The 15,424-nt window shown below is 32.3% G+C and overlaps 1 protein-coding gene and 1 long non-coding RNA gene across 2 annotated transcripts; both read right to left on the reverse strand.

Annotated features, from left to right (window-relative positions):
* Positions 1-471: 471 nt before the first annotated feature.
* Positions 472-7,180, reverse strand: LOC120341789 (P-selectin-like). The gene is made up of 9 exons (XM_078110517.1): positions 7,073-7,180; positions 6,715-6,894; positions 5,891-6,097; positions 4,984-5,190; positions 4,112-4,318; positions 3,226-3,432; positions 2,324-2,530; positions 1,452-1,658; positions 472-755 (listed from the first exon to the last, which is right to left on the reverse strand). Exons 1-9 carry the CDS (start codon positions 7,140-7,142, stop codon positions 472-474), a joined length of 1,776 nt encoding a protein of 591 aa, XP_077966643.1. The 5' UTR covers positions 7,143-7,180.
* A 3,859-nt stretch (positions 7,181-11,039) lies between these two features.
* Positions 11,040-12,440, reverse strand: LOC144420762 (uncharacterized). Its single transcript, XR_013474727.1, has 4 exons — positions 12,181-12,440; positions 11,962-12,002; positions 11,372-11,514; positions 11,040-11,144 (listed from the first exon to the last, which is right to left on the reverse strand). It is a non-coding gene; the product is annotated as an uncharacterized LOC144420762 (long non-coding RNA).
* Positions 12,441-15,424: the final 2,984 nt, after the last annotated feature.

Consider the following 15,424-nt stretch of genomic DNA (forward strand, 5'->3'; position numbering starts at 1 on the left):
AAACATTAAATCATCTAAAAAAGGGACGCATACATACAGCAAAGATAACGATATTCATTTATACATATAATATGCACTTCTTCGAAACAACTTGAAACAAAAACTAGACATATATTATACTGATACATCTTTTTCGTAAATATTTTGGTATATATTTTTGTGAATATCGCAATCACAACCAAAACTTGAGGTATAGACAAAAAGGCTTGAAGCGAATCCGAAAGACAAGTTCATGCACATCGCTACAGATAACAGTTTGTATGAATTTTATGAATAGAGAACCAATATCAAAAAAGCGTTTACAAGTTTTTTTTAAGATTACTTAACACAAGTATACATTCAAACACAGCTTTAATATTAAACTAAATGATGATCAGTCATCAACAAATAATTCTTGCAATATACATGAAAATAGTCATTCCGATCGGGGGTAATATAACATCACAACACACTATTAAACAAAAATTTTTTTTAATTTGTGAAGACAATTCGTGTAACTGTGTCCAATTTGTGAAATTTTTGTTTGCCTCTCCACAACATCACTGTACCTGTACAATTTGCGCTTCCTTCATCCCAATTACCATCTCTATTTGTATCATTATTTTCATTTGAATCTGTGCATGTTGCTTGTTTATCTCCATCGTTATAATATCCATCCAAGCAAGTAATATCGCATGTATCATTGAAACTAATGTTGGTGCAGTTTGATTGTTGCGAATTTGAAATTATTGTGAATGAAACAGGACACGTGATAGCTATGGTATATAGTAAAATTTTAATTACAAATATTTAAAAAATTATAAATCATCACTTTGTTATCTTTATTCAAATATGCAAATGAGGTAACTTTTAATAAACTTAGACACGTGCGATAATCTTTTATTACCAAAAATCCATCGAGACAAACATTAAATCATTTAAAAAGGGGTCGCATACATACACCAAAGATAACGATATTCATTTCTACATGTAATATGCACTTCTTCGAAACAACTTGAAACAAAAACTAGACATATATTATACTGATACATCTTTGTCGTAATTATTTTGGTATATATTTTTGTGAATATCGCAATCACAACCAAAACTTGAGGTATAGACAAAAAGGCTGGAAGCGAATCGGAAAGACAAGTTCATGCACATCGCTACAGATAACAGTTTGTATGAATTTTATGAATAGAGAACCAATATCAAAAAAGCGTTTACAAGTTTTTTTTAAGATTACTTAACACAAGTATACATTCAAACACAGCTTTAATATTAAACTAAATGATGATCGGTCATCAACAAATAATTCTTGCAATATACATGAAAATAGTGATTCCGATCGGGGGTAATATAACATCACAACACACTATTAAACAAAAAATTTTTTTAATTTTTGAAGACAATTCGTGTAATTGTGTCCAATTTGTGAAATTTTTGTTTGCCTCTCCACAACATCACTTTACCTGTACAATTTGCGCTTCCTTCATGCCAATTACCATCTCTATTTGTATCATTATTTTTATTTGAATCTGTGCATGTTGCTTGTTTATCTCCATCGTTATAATATCCATCCAAGCAAGTAATATCGCATGTATCATTGAAACTGATGCTGGTGCAGTTTGATTGTTGCGAATTTGAAATTATTGTGAATAAAACAGGACACGTGATAGCTATGGTATATAGTAAAATTTTAATTACAAATATTTAAAAAAGTATAAATCATCACTTTGTTATCTTTATTCAAATATGCAAATGAAGTAACTTTTAATAAACTTAGACACGTGCGATCATCTTTTATTACCAAAAATCCATCGAGACAAACATTAAATCATCTAAAAAGGGGACGCATACATACACCAAAGATAACGATATTCATTTCTACATATAATATGCATTCCTTCGAAACAACTTGAAAAAAAAAAAAAGACATATAATATACTGATACATCTTTTTCGTAATTAATTCGGTATCAATTTTTGTGAATATCGCAATCACAACCAAAACTTGAGGTATAGACAAAAAGGCTGAAAGCGAATCCGAAAGATCAATTTAATGCACATCGCTATAGATAACAGTTTGTAAGCATATTATGAATAGAGAAACAATATCAAAATAGTCTTCGCAAGTTTTTTCAACATATTTTAACACAAGTATACATTCAAACTTAGCTCTCATATCAAAATAAATGATGATAAGCAATCAACAAATAATTCTTACAATATATATGAAAATAGCCATTCAGGCTGGGGGTAATATAACATCGCAACACGCTATTAAACAGGAAACTTGTTTGATTTGTGAAGACAATTCGTGTCTCTCCACAACATCACTTTACCTGTACAATTTGCGCTTCCTTCATCCCAATTACCATCCCTATTTGTATCATTATTTTCAATTGAATCTGTGCACGTTGCTTGTTTATCTCCATCATTATAATATCCATCCAAGCAAGTAATATCGCATGTATCATTGAAATTATTGCTGGTGCAGTTTGATTGTTGCGAATTTGAAATTATTGTGAATGAAACAGGACACGTGATAGCTATGGTATATAGTAATATGGTAAATACAAATATTTGAAAAATTATAAATCATCACTTTGTTATCTTTATCCAAATATGCAAAGAAAGTAACTTTCAATATACTTAGACACGTGGGATCATCTTTTATTACCAATATCCATCGAGACAAACATTAAATCATCTAAAAAAGGGACGCATACATACACCAAAGATAACGATATTCATTTATACATATAATATGCACTTCTTCGAAACAACTTGAAACAAAAACTAGACATATATTATACTGATACATCTTTTTCGTAAATATTTTGGTATATATTTTTGTGAATATCGCAATCACAACCAAAACTTGAGGTATAGACAAAAAGGCTGGAAGCGAATCCGAAAGACAAGTTCATGCACATCGCTACAGATAACAGTTTGTATGAATTTTATGAAAAGAGAACCAATATCAAAAAAGCGTTTACAAGTTTTTTTTAAGATTACTTAACACAAGTATACATTCAAACACAGCTTTAATATTAAACTAAATGATGATCAGTCATCAACAAATAATTCTTGCAATATACATGAAAATAGTCATTCCGATCGGGGGTAATATAACATCACAACACACTATTAAACAAAAAATTTTTTTAATTTGTGAAGACAATTCGTGTAACTGTGTCCAATTTGTGAAATTTTTGTTTGCCTCTCCACAACATCACTGTACCTGTACAATTTGCGCTTCCTTCATCCCAATTACCATCTCTATTTGTATCATTATTTTCATTTGAATCTGTGCATGTTGGTTGTTTATCTCCATCGTTATAATATCCATCCAAGCAAGTAATATCGCATGTATCATTGAAACTGATGCTGGTGCAGTTTGATTGTTGCGAATTTGAAATTATTGTGAATGAAACAGGACACGTGATAGCTATGGTATATAGTAAAATTTTAATTACAAATATTTAAAAAATTATAAATCATCACTTTGTTATCTTTATTCAAATATGCAAATGAAGTAACTTTTAATAAACTTAGACACGTGCGATATTCTTTTATTACCAAAAATCCATCGAGACAAAAGGGGACGCATACATACACCAAAGATAACGATATTCATTTCTATATGTAATATGCACTTCTTCGAAACAACTTGAAACAAAAACTAGACATATATTATACTGATACATCTTTTTCGTAATTATTTTGGTATATATTTTTGTGAATATCGCAATCACAACCAAAACTTGAGGTATAGACAAAAAGGCTGGAAGCGAATCCGAAAGACAAGTTCATGCACATCGCTACAGATAACAGTTTGTATGAATTTTATGAATAGAGAACCAATATCAAAAAAGCGTTTACAAGTTTTTTTTAAGATTACTTAACACAAGTATACATTCAAACACAGCTTTAATATTAAACTAAATGATGATCGGTCATCAACAAATAATTCTTGCAATATACATGAAAATAGTCATTCCGATCGGGGGTAATATAACATTACAACACACTATTAAACAAAAATTTTTTTTAATTTTTGAAGACAATTCGTGTTCATGTGTCCAATTTGTGAAATTTTTGTTTGCCTCCCCACAACATCACTTCACCTGTACAATTTGCGCTTCCTTCATGCCAATTACCATCTCTATTTGTATCATTATTTTCATTTGAATCTGTGCATGTTGCTTGTTTATCTCCATCGTTATAATATCCATCCAAGCAAGTAATATCGCATGTATCATTGAAACTGATGCTGGTGCAGTTTGATTGTTGCGAATTTGAAATTATTGTGAATGAAACAGGACACGTGATAGCTATGGTATATAGTATAATTTTAATTACAAATATTTAAAAAATTATAAATCATCACTTTGTTATCTTTATTCAAATATGCAAATGAAGTAACTTTTAATAAACTTAGACACGTGCGATCATCTTTTATTACCAAAAATCCATCGAGACAAACATTAAATCATCTAAAAAGGGGACGCATACATACACCAAAGATAACGATATTCATTTCTACATATAATATGCATTCCTTCGAAACAACTTGAAAAAAAAATCTAGACATATAATATACTGATACATCTTTTTCGTAATTAATTCGGTATATATTTTTGTGAATATCGCAATCACAACCAAAACTTGAGGTATGGACAAAAAGGCTGAAAGCGAATCCGAAAGATCAATTTTATGCACATCGCTATAGATAACAGTTTGTAAGCATTTTATGAATAGAGAAACAATATCAAAATAGTCTTCGCAAGTTTTTTCAACATATTTTAACACAAGTATACATTCAAACTTAGCTCTCATATCAAAATAAATGATGATAAGCAATCAACAAATAATTCTTACAATATATATGAAAATAGCCATTCAGGCTGGGGGTAATATAACATCGCAACACGCTATTAAACAGGAAACTTGTTTGATTTGTGAAGACAATTCGTGGTTCCCCACAACATCACTTTACCTGTACAATTTGCGCTTCCTTCATCCCAATTACCATCCCTATTTGTATCATTATTTTCATTTGAATCTGTGCACGTTGCTTGTTTATCTCCATCATTATAATATCCATCCAAGCAAGTAATATCGCATGTATCATTGAAACTGATGCTGGTGCAGTTTGATTGTTGCGAATTTGAAATTATTGTGAATGAAACAGGACACGTGATAGCTATGGTATATAGTAGAATGTTAAATACAAATATTTAAAAAATTATAAATCATCACTTTGTTATCTTTATCCAAATATACAAAGAAAGTAACTTTCAATAAATTTAGACACGTGCGATCATCTTTTATTACCAAAAATCCATCGAGACAAACATTAAATCATCTGAAACGGGGACGCATACATACACCAAAAATAACGATATTCATTTCTACATATAATATGCACTTCTTCGAAACAACTTGAAACAAAAACTAGACATATAATATACTGATACATCTTTTTCGTAAATATTTTGGTATATATTTTTGTGAATATCGCAATCACAACCAAAACTTGAGGTATAGACAAAAAGGCTGAAAGCGAATCCGAAAGATCAATTTCATGCACATCGCTATAGATAACAGTTTTTAAGAATTTTATGAATAGAGAACCAATATCAAAATAGCTTTTACAAGTTTCTTTAACATTTGTTTAACACAAATATACAATCAAACTTAGCTCTAATGTTAAAATAAATGATTATTAGCAATCAACAAATAATTCTTACAATATATATGAAAATAGCCTTTCCGATTGGGGGTAATATAACATAGCAACATGTCACTATTAAACAAGAAAATGATTTGATCTGTGAACACAATTCGTGTAATTGTGTCCGATTTGTGAAATTTTTGTTTGCTTCTCCACAACATCACTTTACCTGTACAATTTGCGCTTCCTTCATTCCAATCACCATATTTATTTGTATCATTATTTTCATTTGTGTCTTTGCATGTTGCTTGTTTATATCCATCGTTATAATATCCATCCAAGCAAGTAATATCGCATGTATCATTGTAACTATTGCTGGGGATGCATGTTGATTGTTGTGAATTTGCAATAAATGACGATTCAGGACACATGATAGCTAAGGTAGATAATAAAGATTATCGATATATAATATTACGAAAACGGAGTTTAATGTTACCTTGTTGTATTCGTTCTACAATATGCTGAGTTTTGAAAATTTCATTTGGGACACTAACTTGATATCCGCTACAAAATTGTTTTTGATGTTAGTTTTTCGCCATTAAGATTTTATTTTAAAAAATAGTCCGGATGATATATTTCAAAACTGTTATCTACAAATCTTGATAATGGCATAATAATGGTCATGAACCGAAAGATATGCCGTGCAATATTGAAACTGTACAAATTTAATTTGCATGTTCAAATCTGCGCCGAATGTCTGCAACTGTAATGGTGCTCTGTAAGCCATGAATTTTGTTCTTCCCTTTTAGTAATGTTCAACTCAACATCGAACACAGAAAAACACAATTACAAAATATTCACGTGGGGTTGTTTTAAAGATTTAAAAACATTAAAAAACGTAGTTGCCTTTACAAATCGGACTTTTATTCAAAAAATTATATCCGCCTTACAACTTTTGACAAACGAAAATGACAGAGATTATTGGAAATTGAAGTACAAAACGCTAACTACAATCATCAAGTTCTGTTTTTAACTTTGTTATATTCAGCATACCTTGACAGGTATCATTCCAATTATTGTTATCCCACTCATCTTGTTTGATGCACGCAGCACTTCTTACAGAATTATTGAAATACCCATCATCACAAGTTATGTTGCAAATCGTTCCTACGTCAACAGTGCCTATACAGTCCGTAGTACCGTGCAGTGGACTTGAAACAGTGCAGTTCTCGGCTGAATAACATAAGTTAAGTTCAGTATCGTTATGGAGAAACTTCGCAAGAATAATTGAAGAAGTGGAAAACAACTGGTTTAGAAAGTGAGAATTTCAACATCTATCATATTTCTTCCTAAAGATAGTTGAAATCAAGTTACAACCGAATTATAGTTCGAATTAAATCACTAAACATACCTGAGCATTGCAATACAACCAGAAACCAGTTTAACCATACTATTTTCAAGAAAACGGTTTGACCTTTCATGATTTATATAAGTTTTACCATTTAAACCACTTTATACTGTTGAATAATGCATAATAATAATTTTTCACAAGTTTTGTTAAATTTTTGTAATAACTTATGAATATGTTTGTAAGTATGTCGTAAATTGGTACAAAATATGTTAGTATATATTCAAGTTGTAAAAAAGTCCCTAATCAAAACCCTAGATAGTTTCTATTTTTCTAATTCATATGCACCAAATAAAACGTTGAATACTGAAATTTTATTTGTGATCCCAGGTGATAAAACGTCATTATTTGCGAATATATTAAAACATAGCGACATATAAATGAGTATAAAACTTTTCATACAACGAGTCCGTCAGTTTTGGTTGGTGTCATGATGGATAAAATCCTGACAAGTTACAGTATTGATGGTAAATTTCTCAATATCTTTAATAAACATTTTAAAGCTGTTGCAAAATTTCCCATCTTCTAGTTAGTTCCCTTTCACAAATGTTAAACCTACTTATTATTACTATAAATCAGTGATACCTAAACATTTATAAGTCGCACCTCCTTTTAGAAGTTGTCAAATTCGCGCTTCACCTCAAAAACTATCTAGCAGTAAGCTACAAAGAACAGATAGTAAGGCAAATGTATGTTTTTTTTTTTCAGAAAACACGTTGAAAATACGTGGATGGAAATCTATGCTATCTCTAAACAATAAAGAAATGTAAATATTCAAAATAAGACGGGAAAGATCAAACCTAACATATATTTCTATTTCCAATAAGCTTCACGCCCCCTCCAAAAAAAAACGTCTACAACACCCCCACCCCGTTTGAGAACCGCTGCTATAAACCATCTCTGCTAGAGTGCTAGGTGTCTGCAACAATTACGTTTGAACTTCCGATTTATGTACTTTGTCTCCTCCAACTAAATTGGTGAACAGCATCATATTAATAGGTTACTAATTTTAATCATAACGCATAGTCCTGATGCCTCTATATCATATTAAAGTAAACAAGAGCAGAGAAAACAAAGATACATCCTTTGTTACGCTTTCGTAAATTTGAGTGAACCGTTCTGAATTACCTTACTGTTGTTTTCTATGGAAACTCCAAATAAGATTGACGGTCATTATTCCAGATATTATTTTCAAAGCTTGCTATGTGAATCAAAAAAGACGAAATGGAATTTCATTTCGGTTTACAGACTTTTGAATAAAACTAACATTATAATTAGGTGCTACTACAGCATACAGCCAGTATTGAGCGGATTGCTATAATTGTGTTGATGAAAATACAGATAAGAGTACTTCATAAATCTGTAAATAAATCTGAGTAAATTTACGTGTTACAGTATTCGACTAACGTTGTCAACAATTAATACATATTACTTTATTTTGGGAAAAATGTAGTTCAGTTATCAATGTTTCGGTTGCATAGTTTAAATTGGACTTTACGGATTATATGGATGAAATGTGTGTATACAAACTCGAACATATAATGAAAACAAAAAGAAACTTTCAATGGATTGTATAAATCTATCTAGATCATCTCTACTATAGTAAGAAAAAAATTGACTTTGTTAAATTTCTTTCACATGCTTAACAAAGCATGTGATTACTATTTTGTGTAAAGCAAGATGTTCCAATACAGTTGCAAAACATGAAACTTGGGGAGTCAGGCAGAATCTTGCATTTTGAGATATACCTTAGAAAGCCGAGGAGGTATCAATTATGTGCATTAATATTTGATTCTAATTTGAATCGTTAGTAAGAGTTGATATCTTATACGTATACGTCTCATCGTGGAGTCTGTTGTATACAGAAGCAATGGGACACTTTTGCGTCGTACCAAGCATGATCCATGCTTGAACCTCGTGTTCGTAATCACGGTAAGCGCGTTACGTTTTTTCGCATATTTTCTATTCTGCTATATGGTGAATTTTACGTTCACGGATGCACTATCAAAACTTAACCGTCTGTAAATAAAATCTATGCTTGACAAATTTGCTCATTTTATGAGTATCGCTAGGTTTTTGAACTTTAGTGTGTCTACAATTAAAAACTATTGCGTCCAGCAGTAGCCACGATACCACCTCAAGCACTTTTCAACTGAATACAAAATCATATCGAATAATGTTAATTTTTAAGTTGTTTTCAAATTTTTACAGTTAACTGTCAGATTGGAAGTGTTTTGACCTGACATTTGCCTCATGTCATCCCTCCACGGTACACCAATAATTGACATATACAATATGCTTATACCAAATTTGTTTTTGATTAAAATAGAGACCTCACTTCTTGAAGGAAACGTTGGAACGAAATGAATGCATATTTGCAGACAAAATGTCCTGGAACGTGTGTATTCCCATTTGCACTATTTGAATGTTACGCTGAATTCATTCTCAACTCATTGTGCAACATGACCTTTGAATGATACTTCCTTCCGATTCAAAATGGATGCTCAATGTACAGAGTTCAATTAATACAAACTATGTAGTTTTCAGCATATAATACAACGGTTTTTCAATATAATTCTGATCGGGACTCCCAGTTTAAAGAGCCCTTGTATGACTTTACATTGCATCAAACAAACTTTAGAGCAATATTCAGTACCCTAGTACCGGTACTCCCATATAGGCCTTATGTTGTTTCTTGAATATTAGATTGTTTGAGAATCGAATACCTTTATGTACGTATGGCGTTCTGTATCGTGTTGTTCTTTAATCTATTTACATTAGTATAACTTGAAATAAATGCAAAAAACTACTTCACTTTACGGCAGGATAGAACAAGAATACATGTTTTGGATTGAGTTCCCATTACTTACTTCACTAAAAGTCGATTCGCCACTGGGTTATATTTTTTGAATTGTAGATTTAGGAAAAATTCACGTCAACTTTATAATAACGGTAAAGTTAAAAATGTTTAGAAGTTATATGGAATCAGCCGCATCAAGACAATTTTTCTGTGATAACCTACCTCACCTTAATTGGGGAACATGTGATCACGTGAGCATGAATCACATTTTTGGATTACTTGTTGTTGGCCGGACAGTTTAGCAATGTTTCGACCGATTGCTATCATGCATTCGATAATATAAACAAGATAATTAATTTTATTTAATGCAATTTTTAAAATTTTCGTAATATGATATTCAACTATTCTGCCAATGTTCAGAGAGATTTTCACTGGATTACTGTTTTCATTTTTCATCTGCCGCAGAGTTGTTGTAAAGATGGTGCTGCCGAAGTATGTGCGACAAAATGGCGCACAACCTGAACATAGTATGTGTACCAGCTTGGGGTTATCAGGTTGTGCGCCATCTTGGTACACAAACTTCTGGAGCGCCGTATAGATAGGGTGCCTGTATTAGATTGAGCTTGTTTGCTAGTAACGGTCCCCTCCAAATGAGGAGATCACACAGAATGGCGGAGTTGTGTGTGTTTTGAACACAATTTCCGTCCTGGGCTTGGATTAGTGCTGTTGCATTTTTGCGATAGAACGTGGTTTGACAGGTCACTGAAAAACATTATGCGGGTCAGTGGTTCGCCATCCTTAGTCAGGTGAAATTTGCAATATATCAAGTACGATAATATCTTACTGCTTATGAATGGTAATTATTAAAACGAGAAAACTATCTCGAAAAATATACTCCGCAACGTTGTCTTTTAAAATATAAAAGCACTATAAGTGAACAAAACGTCGTGGTTTCGCATAAGACAAGCACATGATAGATTTCAAAAAAATTTGGAAACTACTAAAAAACAGGAATAAACCTTAGGACCGATATCTGAACCGATTTATTATATTGAAAAACATAAGATATAGATGAGGAACAAAATGGCTACTGAGTGTCTCACGCATTTTTTTTTTCATGCAGCACAAACCCTTATGCAACTTTCTGCCCGCAGTCATATCTAACATAAGAACACAATTGCTTTTATTACAGACATTTATTTTCTGTATTGATTCATTATTATCTGCCCAATTTAGGGTCTGAGAGCTTGGCAGGAACCTTCGTAGTAATAGAATCTGAAAAATTATAAAATTATGCATTTGAAGATCATTTTAAATAAATATGCAAAAAAAAATCATAAATATAGCTATAAAAAAACTAATAAAAGAGTCAATCATCTGGGACTGTCAAGTGTTTTAGTCGATTATATAGGCCGTGCCCAGATCATACCAATCGAATTAAAACAAATTGAATAGTGATAAACTCATAAGCACCGAAACGGTAAGAAGGAACGTAAACTTACATAGGTGCCTCAGCGCATTGCAGACATTTGTTGTTTAGTTCCATCTGTACAACCGGATCAAACTCGTCTTTTCCGGCATCTATAATGCAGACGCGCCTCAACATTTCGTCACAATATCCCATTATTTCTTCTTCATTACATACCTGTAGAATTAAAAATGCGTAATAGTCTCATAATTACCTTTTTGTTTCAAAAGTTTTGTTCTACATTCTCCATTAATCATGGGTTTACGTAAAACACTGATTCAAATCGCAAGTTTCGTATACATACGTGTCGATATTTAAAAATTCAAAGCAAAAACAACAAGTCCCATGAAAGATTTTAATGAGTCTCGTGACTTAGATCGTTGTAATGTATTCTCGTAGCTTGTTTATAGGCAATGTAAAACAATTATTAGTGAGAAAAACTATAAATCAACTAAACGGAGGTGTTGAAATTCTAAAATGACATTATGAGTTACGAATGACTTCTATATTGAATTTAAAATTTCGAGTGTTTCTACTTCGCACTCTCACAATGGCCGCACACATACATGTAACAGAAATACCATCAAAAACGTTGCTTCAATAATGATATGATAAATTACTCACGTAGTGCTGTATATCCAGATGTGGAAAGTAGTACGCACAATCTATAAATAAAATTATTGCTAATTAATCGATTTTTTTTTATAATATATTTGTTCAGGTATCTACACTTTATTGCTTTCTTAATTAAATGTAGGCGTTTGTTGCGTTTTGCAATATAGGCTACAATTCAAGTTTTAAATACATTTGGTTACATCCAATCCTAAAATAAAATTGTTTTACTTGCTATTGCGAGAAACATCGCCAAAACAACGAGATGAATCAATTTGTTCATGATTACTGTTCGAAAGATTTATTCGGCAACCGGCAAACAGTCAGTCAGAAAGTAGTTTTTTGTTGTGCTTGGTGCTATTTAAGCGCAGCAGAATAAAAGGAGGATAGTGTATGGGAAAAAAATCCAAAATTCTATGTTAATTAATAGGGTATACCGAAACTTCAATCCAAAAGAAGTGCATCATATATATCATCAACTGTCAGGTCATGACATTTCCAGCATAACCTGCTATTATTCCTTAGCACACAAATAAATGAATAACACATGTGATATACTAAACTGGAGTATTCCATTATGAAACGGTGATCTAATTACTCGGGAGAAATGGTATTGTGGAATGAATGTGCGTTTGCACAAAATATGCGCGGTATGGGCTCATGCTCATGTATTTCCAATTATTTGAACGGCACAATCATTCATTAATTACCTTATTGTTTGATATTAAAACCTTTATTAACACGTTATTGCAGAATATTTTCTCTGTTGGGCGCTACTATTCTTCGAAACGTCTCTTCCTATATACAGCACCATACATTTGATTCAAACGTAGGCATTCAGACATTTGTAGATGTAAGAATTATTACTCTATTTCAACTTTTGACCGAGTTGTAATGAGAGTTAGTTAGAAAGATGATTGGCTAAAAAATAGCTCTAGACTTGCAATATCATTGTATGGACTATAAAATACTGTTTTACTCTGAACCTATACTGACTTCGTTGCCCGGTTCCAAAGAACTGAAATTCCATTCCACTAGCTGTTTCCCTGACAATAATAATAATATATATGTATGCTTTAATTCTTGCTTCAACTTCTATCAATAAAGAATATTTTAATATGATTTAAAGCTAATTTGATGAACGTAATCTACCTACAATGGTATGGAAAAATTTTAAACCAATACTAAGCCCCTGGAATCGAACCAAGGTTGGCTTGTCCAATCCGCGCCGTCCTGTTTTTTTGCTTCAGACATATGATAATCTTATAACATGTGAATAGCAGAGATAAACCTAGAACGTTAAACACCCAGTGGTCACTTTCCACTCTTCTGTCAGTGTCGAAAAGCTTCACCGTTAGTCAAAATAAATAGTCGTTTGCTATCGCCGAAGACACTTGTATATACCCGTTCTATGAGACAAATCGTCAAACAGAGATCGATTAAAAGTAATGTGCCTTTGGACTGTCTCCTTATTTCCATTTGATTTCCCGCAAAGAGTTGGATTCGAAGAGAGTACACTACAAATAGTTAAATATAAAAACACATATGGTATCCCCAGGCTTATTTCATGATTCACGTTTTGGGTTTGGGAAGCTGATCTGTATAATATATAATCTGTATATCTGAATAATATAGGCAATGTATCAGTCAAAAGCGAACATTCACGACTGCAGAACAGCATCGAAGGTGGCTTACGAGAATCGCGTATCCATATACATGTAGTTGGCCATATTTTATCGCCTCTCTATATTTTGCGTGGCGATTTCAATATCATTGAGTGTCCCGCCTCTGTAGTACCCGAGCTATACATATAAATAGAACTATAGATTGCGCTTCGCTCTCGTTTTGCATAACCAACTGAGGACTTTGTCGGAATCTTTCCCGTGGAGGTTATTTCTTTTTTACGATATCCACATCAGGCAATCAGGCTCCAAATTATCAACTTGAATATAATTATATTTGAATATCCAGAAAGTGTGGCATGTACCAGTGCAGATGGTCAGTCAAATATTTGTGATTTTTGTTGGGTGACAAATAGTTTTATGGCAAATAGAAAAATATTTACCACCCTTTAAATCTGTAAACACTCCCCTAAAATGCATAGCTGACGAGCATATGTATATAGTTGACAAAATTTAAACGCTCTTGATTTTCGTATTGCCATGCTAACCGTCATTTTTTGTATGGATCATGTGGTGGAAAGTGTCAGTACTCAGGTCTGTGAGGCCAACCAGGTTTTTCCGAATCGAGCCGCCTCACTGGACCGGTTTTGATGGATATGTAATCAGGCCTAATGTAATTTCTAACGGTACCATTGAGACACTCTTTATGTATAAGAAAACCAATCTATGGATATCACTTTGATTGTATGTTTATCGCCCAGCTAAATGTCAGTTGGGATTTTAATCTGGAGATCTAAGCAATTTTCAACAAATTATTCAAAACTTCTACGGTGACATGTGGTTGTTTGTATAGCAATAAATGCTTTGATTGACGACTACTAGGCAATCTAGATTATCACAATCACTATGGTGACAAGAAATGATCCAAATGTGGTCAAATGCGTAAGCAATTTTGATCTGAAATCAGGAATGCCGCAAAGAAGTGTTTCCATCAGTCGATGCTCATGGTCATTTAGTTTTTGCAACGTCTAATTTTGGCATATTCCGTAATAGTAGATGCAACTAAAATTGAAAGTTTTGCAATAATGTTATAAATCAATGCAAGGGTATTAAATCTAATATGAAAGCGATTTTGCTTATTAAAACTTCGAATCGTAATTGTTGTGTATTAATTGTTACTCGACATATCCATTGACTATGAGCTTCTATATTTTTTTTAATAAAAATGACGACAAAAACAACGGTAACAGTACATGCATTCATTTGCCGCCACCAATTGTTTGTTCTTTGCAAATTCATCGGAATGTATTACACAGATTGATACGTGTTCGCGAGTGCTTATACGTCTTAGGAATAATTTTTCATTCTTTATCAGGTCTATTTTTTGGTTCATTATGATTTGTTTTTCACTTTGAAATTTTGTGTGAAGACCTCCAAATCAATAAAACTTATTTTTGGTGGTTCTGCGATCTCGTTCTCTCGTTCTACGCGAAAGTTGAAAGTTTTGGACCGTACAGTACTGTAGGCCAGGGCTTCCCAAACTAGGGGCCGCGAAACGAATTTTAGGGGCCGCAACGAGAACACCAATTTTACAGTACCTTAAAGTACCTTATATACTGTATTTTTTTCAGACTCTTAATTCGAAATACAATTATTATACAAATAGTGTAAAACAAAGATTTCAAGATTCCGAGTGAATTCATTGTCTTCAATTTTCTTTCGAAAATAACACTTGGGCTTATTTTTGGAATAGAGAATAATGAGATTTTTTATTATACAAAATATCACAGGTAAGATCAATTTAATCGTTCTTTTTTCCAGTGAAAGTAGAAGATATGGGTTGTTTGAAAGGT

This window comes from Styela clava, chromosome 3, assembly GCF_964204865.1.
Source record: "Styela clava chromosome 3, kaStyClav1.hap1.2, whole genome shotgun sequence".
Lineage (NCBI taxonomy): Eukaryota > Metazoa > Chordata > Ascidiacea > Stolidobranchia > Styelidae > Styela > Styela clava.

Bases quoted from the DNA above. Each gene is read 5' to 3' on its own strand.
- LOC120341789 (XM_078110517.1), bottom strand. From the start codon at position 7,142: ATGAAAGGTCAAACCGTTTTCTTGAAAATAGTATGGTTAAACTGGTTT. The intron at 3,433-4,111 runs GTGAAGTGATGT...TATATACCATAG, and splicing joins AGGAAGCGCAAATTGTACAG to CTATCACGTGTCCTGTTTCA. The intron at 756-1,451 runs GTAAAGTGATGT...TATATACCATAG, and splicing joins AGGAAGCGCAAATTGTACAG to CTATCACGTGTCCTGTTTCA.